Genomic DNA, 9,390 nt, shown 5'->3' on the forward strand with positions numbered 1-9,390 from the left:
GAAGATCTCTTCCTGGCTGACGAGCAGGAGGCCGTATCTTTCACCATCAGCACTTCGGGCACATTCGACTTCCCGAATAATAGAACCATTGAACTATTTCTTTACAACAATAAAATATAGCTGTCAAAAACAAACCACCACCCCCACACCCAAACAGGCTCTGCTATGGCACAGCCCTGCCGCAAAGCAGGTGCGTTTGCACCGCGTGGAGCTGCGAGGGCAGAGCGGGCCGCTCCAGAACAAGCTGCTGTACCGAACTCTCACACCAGCCCCATCCCAGGGCCTGCCCCCCATCCCAGGGCCTGCCCTTCCACCCCCACCCTGGGCTGTGTGGGGCTGCCCCCCATCCCAGGGCCTGCCCTCCATCCCAGGGCCTGCCCTTCCACCCCCACCCCGGGCTGTGTGGGGCTGCCCCCCATCCCAGGGCCTGCCCTCCATCCCAGGGCCTGCCCTTCCACCCCCTCCCCGGGCTGTGTGGGGCTGCCCCCCATCCCAGGGCCTGCCCTTCCACCCCCACCCTGGGCTGTGTGGGGCTGCCCCCCACCCCAGGGCCTGCCCCCCATCCCAGGGCCTGCCCTTCCACCCCTCCCCGGGCTGTGTGGGGCTGCCCCCCATCCCAGGGCCTGCCCTTCCACCCCCTCCCCGGGCTGTGTGGGCCTGCCCTCCATCCCAGGGCCTGCCCTTCCACCCCCTCCCCGGGCTGTGTGGGCCTGCCCTCCATCCCAGGGCCTGCCCTTCCACCCCCTCCCCGGGCTGTGTGGGGCTGCCCCCCATCCCAGGGCCTGCCCTCCATCCCAGGGCCTGCCCTTCCACCCCCTCCCCGGGCTGTGTGGGGCTGCCCCCCATCCCAGGGCCTGCCCTTCCACCCCCACCCTGCGCTGTGTGGGGCTGCCCCCCACCCCAGGGCCTGCCCCCCATCCCAGGGCCTGCCCTTCCACCCCTCCCCGGGCTGTGTGGGGCTGCCCCCCACCCCAGGGCCTGCCCCCCATCCCAGGGCCTGCCCTTCCACCCCCACCCCGGCTGTGTGGGGCTGCCCCCCATCCCAGGGCCTGCCCCCCATCCCAGGGCCTGCCCTTCCACCCCCTCCCCGGGCTGTGTGGGGCTGCCCCCCACCCCAGGGCCTGCCCCCCACCCTAGGGCCTGCCCTTCCACCCCCTCCCCGGGCTGTGTGGGGCTGCCCCCCACCCCAGGGCCTGCCCTTCCACCCCCACCCCGGCTGTGTGGGGCTGCCCCCCATCCCAGGGCCTGCCCTTCCACCCCCACCCTGCGCTGTGTGGGGCTGCCCCCCACCCCAGGGCCTGCCCCCCATCCCAGGGCCTGCCCTTCCACCCCTCCCCGGGCTGTGTGGGGCTGCCCCCCACCCCAGGGCCTGCCCTCCATCCCAGGGCCTGCCCTTCCACCCCCACCCCGGCTGTGTGGGGCTGCCCCCCATCCCAGGGCCTGCCCCCCATCCCAGGGCCTGCCCTTCCACCCCCACCCCGGCTGTGTGGGGCTGCCCCCCATCCCAGGGCCTGCCCTCCATCCCAGGGCCTGCCCTTCCACCCCCACCCCGGCTGTGTGGGGCTGCCCCCCATCCCAGGGCCTGCCCCCCATCCCAGGGCCTGCCCTTCCACCCCCTCCCCGGGCTGTGTGGGGCTGCCCCCCACCCCAGGGCCTGCCCCCCACCCTAGGGCCTGCCCTTCCACCCCCTCCCCGGGCTGTGTGGGGCTGCCCCCCACCCCAGGGCCTGCCCTTCCACCCCCACCCCGGCTGTGTGGGGCTGCCCCCCACCCCGGGCCCCCCAGTGTCACTGCAGCCCCCCAAGGCGGGAAGCGGCGCCGTGACGCGGGCTGACGCTGCGTGACGCGCCGGAAGAGGGAGGGGACGGGAGCGCGAGGCGGAAGTGGCGCTGGTTGCCAGGTAACCAACGCCGGGCGGGGTGGGGTAGGGGCCGGTCGCCATGGGCGAGCTGGGCCCGGAGGGTGAGGCCGGGAACACGTACAGCCTGCGGCCCGGCTTCCAGCGCCGGTGGGCGGCCTGGCTGGGGCTGGGGCTGGGGCTGGGGCTGGGGCTGGGGGCCTCTGGGTGTGTGGGGCGGAGTGGAGAAGTTGGGGGCCCTGGGGGTGTGGGGTGGAGGTGTGGGGCTGGGGGGCAGGGGTGGGGTTGTTGGATCTGGGGGGATGTGGGGTAGGGGGACTCGGGGGGGAAGGGGTGGGGATGTTGAGTCTGGGGGGATGTGGGGTAGGGGGGGCAGGGGTGGGGATGTTGGGTCTGGGGGGATGTGGGGTAGGGGTGTTCGGGGGAGGCAGGGGTGGGGATGTTGGGTCTGGGGGGATGTGGGGTAGGGGGGGCAGGGGTGGGGATGTTGGGTCTGGGGGGATGTGGGGCAGGGGGGCTCGGGGGGGGCAGGGGTGGGGATGTTGGGTCTGGGGGGATATGGGGTAGGGGGGCTCGGGGGGGCAGGGGTGGGGATGTTGGGTCTGGGGGGGATGTGGGGTAGGGGGGGCAGGGGTGGGGATGTTGGGTCTGGGGGGATGTGGGGCAGGGGGGCTCGGGGGGGGCAGGGGTGGGGATGTTGGGTCTGGGGGGCTGGTGGTATAGGACTGCGTGGGCAGGAGTGGGGTGTCAGGTTTCCTGGGCTCACAGAACATGTTTTATACCAGCAGAAGGGGGGGGGGGTGCATATGGGGAGCAAGGAGGATGTATGGGGCATCCCATACACTGACCAGAATGGCAGGGGGGCGGTTAGCACCTGTGCTAATGGTTGCCTCTGGCTGGTGGCAAGGTTGACTAAGTAACCCCGTTTTAGCTGGCCTTTTCTTCTATGGTTTTTTTTTTTGTTATTTTTAATAATCCCATCTGGGAAAAGTTAACTTTCATGTATCTATGTTTCTTTATATTGTGTGAACTTTCTGGGCCTTTTGTTGCTGGTTTTTGCCCTGTTAGATTTAAATCTTCTACTGTAAAAGAATGTATCCATGCAATACTGAAGGAGAAGTTAACCAATGTACAGTACATCCCAGAAGAAATGCCTCAACTTACCAAATCCTTATCAGAGATGATCAAAGATCGACTGAAAGGTAAGGAGGTTTACTGGGGATGTTTTTTCTTTCCTTATTGTATCCCTCTTTCCATCTCTGTTATTGAAACTTATTCCTGCAGCATTGACTGACTCCAGTCTAGTGTTATGAAACAGTCTGGCCTATATACATATGTTCCTCGCCTAGAGGAACAGACAAATCTGTTTTCATATGGAGTGGCTAGTGTGGGACGTCACTCTTGGACAGATTCCAGAGAGAAATAAGATGTATTAGAGGAAAGGATAAGTGATGCTTATTTGCCTCTTGCTTCAATAAACAGAATTAGGCCGGGTTGGGTTTTTTTGCTGTAAATTAGATCAGAATGGAAGAGCAGGGAGATCAGAACAATGCCCAACAGGAGCAGTGAAGGGAGAGAGAGTTAGTAGTGCAATCAGTCAAGGAGGCATGTGAATGCAGCCCTGCATCACTGGCTAAAGGCACTAGTGGTGCTGTGCTGGATGCCCTCTAACAGTTTTGTGTGCAAAAACTTGCTTCAGGATCCAGTAGGTGTTTCCTGCGCTCAGTGCTGGCACAAGCACAGAAATATGAATTGGCATCATTTGTTCAGTTTTTCTGGGGACAGGCTGGTGCTCCATCTGCTGGGGGCTGGTGTGCAGCAATCGTAGAGAAATACCGTCACCCTCCACGCAGGCTCCATGCATTCGCTTCTCCCAGAGTTATGCATCTATCTTTAAATGAGCAGCAGCTGTAGTCCCAGTATGTGTTGATGCCACGCTAATATGCGCAGAGCTTGGCTTCAGAGGTCTGTACACACACTCACAATAGCCTGAAGCAAGACTGGCCTGGTGTGGCTGTTGTTCCAGCCGCCATCTCTGATAGGCCTTTACGTGGTGGATGTTATCAGATCTAGCATGTTGTGTTCAATTTTCCAGTGGAAACAGTGCGCTGGAGTCTTCCCAGGACACTACTTTGTTGAAGATAAAGGCATTAGGATGTTTATTTTATTTTAAATGTGCTTATTCTGATTTGTCTTCTGGAACATTGTCGTGGCCTGACTGGATCTGGCCTGTGTCACAAAGGTATTCCTTTGCAATAGTGAAAGAACCACATATTTCTGCAGACGTGTGACTTAAACCTGCATATGCTTTTATGTGGCGTTTTATCCCAGCTCTGAAGCCAAAGAAATTTCCTATGCGGCAGAAAAATCTTTACAATTTCTTTGAATCAGAACAGTTTTAAAATAGGCCAATTTGTTTAAATTGGATTTTGTCTGGTGGTGGCAGCCTTATTGACATTCTCTCCCTATTTTCAAGTGTTTAAAGTTGTAGAACTGGAATACTTTAGTGTTCTACTTTACTGGAATAGAACTGGAATGCTGTAGTTTATGTTGTATAGGACTCTGTTTTGTAAACAGAAATCTTTAGCTGTCTGTGTCCTGTTATGTGGTTATCATATTTCAAATAAGTATAGAGTTTGAAGTTGTTCTCACTTTTTTTTCCCCAGATGAGGGATTTGACAGATACAAAATGGTTGTGCAGGTTGTGATTGGAGAACAGAGAGGAGAAGGAGTAAAGTAAGTTCTGCCTGTTCTAATTGCATTTCTATTGCTTTTGTTGTGTGTGTATGGTTTTTTTCCCTTTGGGAACTGCTCCTGACTTTCCTAGATACAAAAACATCTCTGCAGGGGCTAAAATGTAAAGCACTTTCTTTTCTCTTTAAATGGCTTTACGCAAGTGAGGGCTTAGAGACACAATTTCCCTACTGTGGCTAATTGAGTTACTATGAGTCAGTTGAGCTATGATAATTGAGTGTATGGTGGTTCTTAGCAAGGAAAAATGCTGAGGAGCAATTGTGAGGAGTGTTACAGGAAGACATTTTACCTTATATTCCTGATGGAGTAGAGCATGCATCCAGTCTGTTATCGAGGCCCTGCTGGTGCACAAGAGCCATGGTAACTCACTTGTGTCTAAATCCTGATTTAAGGTTTGATTTCCGTAAGTACTCCATTTCCATTTAATCTCCCCCAAATAAGCATTTTTTCAGAAGTATAAATTTCTATAATCCCTGTGCTGTACTGTCATGGAAATTTAGTCTCAACTGTGGCGGCTAAGCACTTGAAATCTAGCCCCGGATGCCTGCAGCCAGAAATAAGCATTCCTCTTTGCTGCTGTAGTGGTTGTAGCTTTCCATTACTGCTGAGTAAGGAGAAAACAAAAGGGAACAGCCCATGAGGTGTATGTGCCTTGTCTGCTGGGCTTATCTTTGTTATTGTACCTGGGTGCTTGAGTAGAAGATAAGTACAGCAGAGCAGTAATCAGATCTGCTGCTTCAATGTTCTGAAGGTCGGGCAGGAACACCTGTACCTGCTGTTCAGGCTTTTGCCAGCAATGTCCGTCTGCAGGCAGACTACTCCAAAGGCACTGTACCACAGTGAACGGTTCAATGAGATGGTCTGATTTGAAACATCAAGCCGAGCAACATGGATTGTAAGGAGCAGCTGGGGAAATTCTCCAGTTTGCAATAGGCAGGAGGCTAGATTAAACCATAATCACTAATACCCTTGGTACAAAACGTCGGATAACTAAGACTTTCCAGAGGAAGACTGGAATGTTGGACAGAAAAGAAGGATGACCCTGAGGGCTAAAGTAATAGAAAAAGGATGAAATTCAACAATAGAAATAAGTCATACGTGTCGAGACTAGGAACAATTTGCCGCACGGCAAATGGGGAGCTTGTCAGCTGAGACTGATTGGGGCAGACAAAGAGCTGGGCAATTCCTGTAGAGAAAGGGGAGTGTCAGTGCCGTTAGACATCTGAAGCAGACGCAGAAAAGAGCCACCAGAATGGTCAGAGGGCAGAGAGCCTACATGTGAAAAGGCTGGGAGAGCTGAGCTCGCAATCTAGGAACGCAAAGGCTGCCAAGCAATACGATAGCGACCTATAAATAAATCGGGAGTACACTCCGCAAGGGTGCTGCTGGTGAAGGACAAGAACAAGTAGCCTAACTTAGCTACCGATACGCATAGGCCAGAAGTTAAAAAGATTCTTAAGCACTGGAGCAGTGAGGTTTCAAGACCTCACTGCTGCACGGCGGAGGTGGCAGGGTTGACAGCCGATGAGTTAGGAGATGGAGCTTGATCAGTATACAGAGGGGGTACAATATGTGGTGGAATTCAGCAGTAGGGATCTAGGCTCAGGATTCAGGAAGTGCTTCCAGTTCCCTTTAAGGGAAGCACGGGTTGCTTTCCAGGGAAAGTATCTGTGATCCCTTAGGTCCTTACTCATGGACTCTGTGGATAACGGCTTTGCTCTGTCTCCTCTGTCTAGCATGGCTGCACGATGTTTCTGGGATGCTGACACTGACAGCTATGCTCATGATGTTTTTATGAATGTAAGTATTGGCTCTTTTACCATGGGGAAGTATAAAGCTACTGCTTCTTGTGTGACAGATAGCGATCTTATAATATGGAACACATAAAGGCAACCGCTAGACCATTTGGAAGGAATTAGCACTGTGTCAGAAGAGTATGATGTACGTCCTCATTCACAAAACGTACATAGCTATAATACCCAATACGGTAAAACTAATTCCTTGAGTAGATCACAGTACTGTACAAAAGTCAGTATAGTCACCCCAGTTTTACAGATGGGAAGCAGAAGCACTGGAAATGATGAAACGTAAGTCTTAAATGCTTTGCTGAACACCTGTAGAAGAGTCTGGCTAGAATCCAGGACTGAGGAAAAGTCAAGGTTTTCTTTTCAAACCTTCTTACTGTCCTGTCTCCATGGTTAGAGCACTTTCCAGGTTAAATTGTCTCTGAAAGGATTCAGACTCTGCTCTCATTTTCTAGACAGTGCTCTAAGGTGCCAGGCTATGTACTGTTCAGGAAGCAGAACATGCTCTTCATGAACTAGAGGCTACAAGCAGGAGCATTGCTCTTTGGTGGTTAGGGCATTCCCCCAGACTGGCTTTTGGAGATTGCAACAGAGATTTTTCGTGCTTTACGCAGTCCTGGATCATCGTTGCCTCTTTCTTGAGCTGCAGTTGAGAATATGGTGGGACCCGCCACAGCAATGCATGCGGATCCTGTATTAGGAAAGATGTTCTGAGAACACCCTCCAGGTGGAGCCCAGAGGGACACTCAGCTTAGGGTCCTGGAGAGGTGAAGGCAGGAGACAAGGGATAAGCTATTCAGCTCTGACAAAACTGAGACGCTTTTGAGTCCACACAGAAACAGCACATTGACAGCTTTGGGTGTTTGAAAGGAGTAAACTGAGGCTCTTTTGGCATTGAGAGAGACAGACCTGAGGTGAGTAAGACGCTGACTAAAAGACTTGCAATATATGGCAGTATAAGGTTATTAACAATTTTTAATGTTCAGATCTAAATGTTAGCTATGTTTCAATTAGGCTAGCAAAGAGTTTGTCTTTATTAATGCAGAGCCTTCCCCTGTTTTTCTCCAGGATAGCCTGTTCTGTGTGGTAGCTGCGTTTGGCTGTTTCTACTATTGAAGATGGTAAAGGTTGCACAAAAGGACTGGGGAGAGGAGGGGATATTTTAGGGTATTTTTTTGTTAACGTACTGTAAAGCACCATGTCCTTCCTTTAGAGTAACAAAGTACAGCTCTGCAAAGCACATCCTACACCTGTTACACTACGACATCCCTTATTCCTTGTTGATATCAATATAGCTTTAAACACATTATTATTATGTCCTTTATTTAAATCACCCTTCGTTTTATATGAAGTGGATTGGCTTTGTTCTAAAAAAGCATATTGCTAAGAGCCAGTGTTTCCAAGATAAATCCAGCTTTTGTCTTGAAAGGGTTCCGTTGTTTTTTTGTTAATTTTCTGAGGTGAATGAAATATTTATAATAAATGTAACATAATAAATGTATATATTTACTTTTTGTCCCGTGTGTTTACACTTTACACTACCATTTGTCCCTATTTCTTCCACTCTACCAAATGTACCAGCCTTGAATGCTTATGTGTGCTTCTCAGTTAATCATTTTCTGAGGATTCCTTGTAAACTAATCCATAAAGCTGACCTTATATTCTGGTTATCCAAATTTGTGCCCGCGGCTACTGTGAGAATTGTGCTGTCAACCCCAGCTAAGTGTCACAGAGATTATACTAATTTCTAGGAAGACGAGGTATTTATAACACTAGGCTAGGCCAATAGCCTGCCCACCCACTGTCTGCTGATACTCCTCTCTACTGTAACTCCTCATTTGGTCAGTGCACTTTGGCGCCTGTTGACACTGCCGAGTTATCCCATTGCCAAGTTCAGTAAATATGGCAGTGTTTTTTGTCTTTGCTTCTGTGCAGCCATTTGGGTTGCAAAGGTGAATGCTCCGTGTCCAAATTGGTTAAGAGCTCTAGCCTCGAAAGGAATGTTTGTTTTGCTACTGTAAATTTAGAAAAGGAGCATTAAAGTCTCTTATCTGCCCAAAAGCGGGAGTACTCTGTTCCTGAGAGAGCAGAGCGCCACAAGAACGCATCTTAGATGCCCATCTTCAGGTGGGACAAATTGCTCTATGGTGATGCCAGCTTTGTCTTTTCACTCACTGAGGAGGAAGCATAGATGAACAGTTTCACCTGGACTTTTAGACTGCTAAAGCTGGGTGAGATGAAGCCTGAATGCTACCTTCCCCAACTGTTATAGAGAGCATCCTGCTATCTGTGCCACTCTTAGAAAGCCCAAAAATAACAAATTATGATTCATCTTTTGGAACCATTCTCTTGCGTACAATCCTGGAACTAGCACATTCCTGTTTCTGTAATATGTTTGTTTGAAAGCACGTTCATCTAATTTTCCTCTAATGGCCTACTGATCGTGATTTCCCTGTTGTTTTACTGCTACTTGTGGCTGTAACAAGCTAAGAAAGCTGCAGAGATGATGCCAGGGCACTGTTCAGGCTCTGTGTGAACCTGAGAGTGCAAGTCTGGTGAACATGAAACAACCCAATAAAAACATTTGCCGGGAAGTGACAAATAACCCCAGACTTCTGTGTTAATATATTTTTATCAAGTAACAGTGATATGTCATGGTTTCCACATTCCACTTGCTCTATTTTTGTGGGTGGGAGCCTTTTTTTTTTAATGGCTGCTTCACAAAGACATTTTACAGAACATCGGTTTAATTCTGCGATAATTGAGATGTAGCTAATATCAGCTGTAGTAGCTCTATGGTAGTCTGTGCTGGATACCTGATGCTACCTTTTCCCTCAAGAAAAACCAAACAGTTGCTGAAGCAATGGGGACTGGTATTCTTAAGCCTTTGCAGTGAGCACAAAGTATCCTGCAGTGCAGCACACTATGAAAAGCTGTAATGAAAGCACCGTTGTGGCTTCGTTAGATCAATTAG

General features: G+C 51.3%; 1 protein-coding gene across 3 annotated transcripts; it reads left to right on the forward strand.

The window, feature by feature from the left end:
* The first annotated feature begins 1,890 nt into the window (after nucleotides 1-1,890).
* On the forward strand, nucleotides 1,891-7,930 carry DYNLT2B (dynein light chain Tctex-type 2B). 3 transcript variants are annotated; one of them, XM_068954383.1, is made up of 5 exons: nucleotides 1,891-2,007; nucleotides 2,926-3,059; nucleotides 4,524-4,593; nucleotides 6,348-6,411; nucleotides 7,485-7,930. In XM_068954383.1, exons 1-5 carry the CDS (start codon nucleotides 1,940-1,942, stop codon nucleotides 7,530-7,532), a joined length of 384 nt encoding a protein of 127 aa, XP_068810484.1. In that variant the 5' UTR covers nucleotides 1,891-1,939; the 3' UTR covers nucleotides 7,533-7,930. The 3 variants fall into 3 exon arrangements, with proteins under 3 accessions (XP_068810484.1, XP_068810485.1, XP_068810486.1); XM_068954384.1 differs by lacking the exon at nucleotides 7,485-7,930 and adding an exon at nucleotides 7,253-7,406 and having other exon boundaries at nucleotides 1,908-2,007; XM_068954385.1 differs by lacking the exon at nucleotides 7,485-7,930 and adding an exon at nucleotides 7,031-7,200 and having other exon boundaries at nucleotides 1,908-2,007.
* The last annotated feature ends 1,460 nt before the right edge of the window (nucleotides 7,931-9,390 follow it).

This window comes from Struthio camelus, chromosome 9 (assembly GCF_040807025.1).
Source record: "Struthio camelus isolate bStrCam1 chromosome 9, bStrCam1.hap1, whole genome shotgun sequence".
Classification (NCBI taxonomy): Eukaryota; Metazoa; Chordata; class Aves; order Struthioniformes; family Struthionidae; genus Struthio; species Struthio camelus.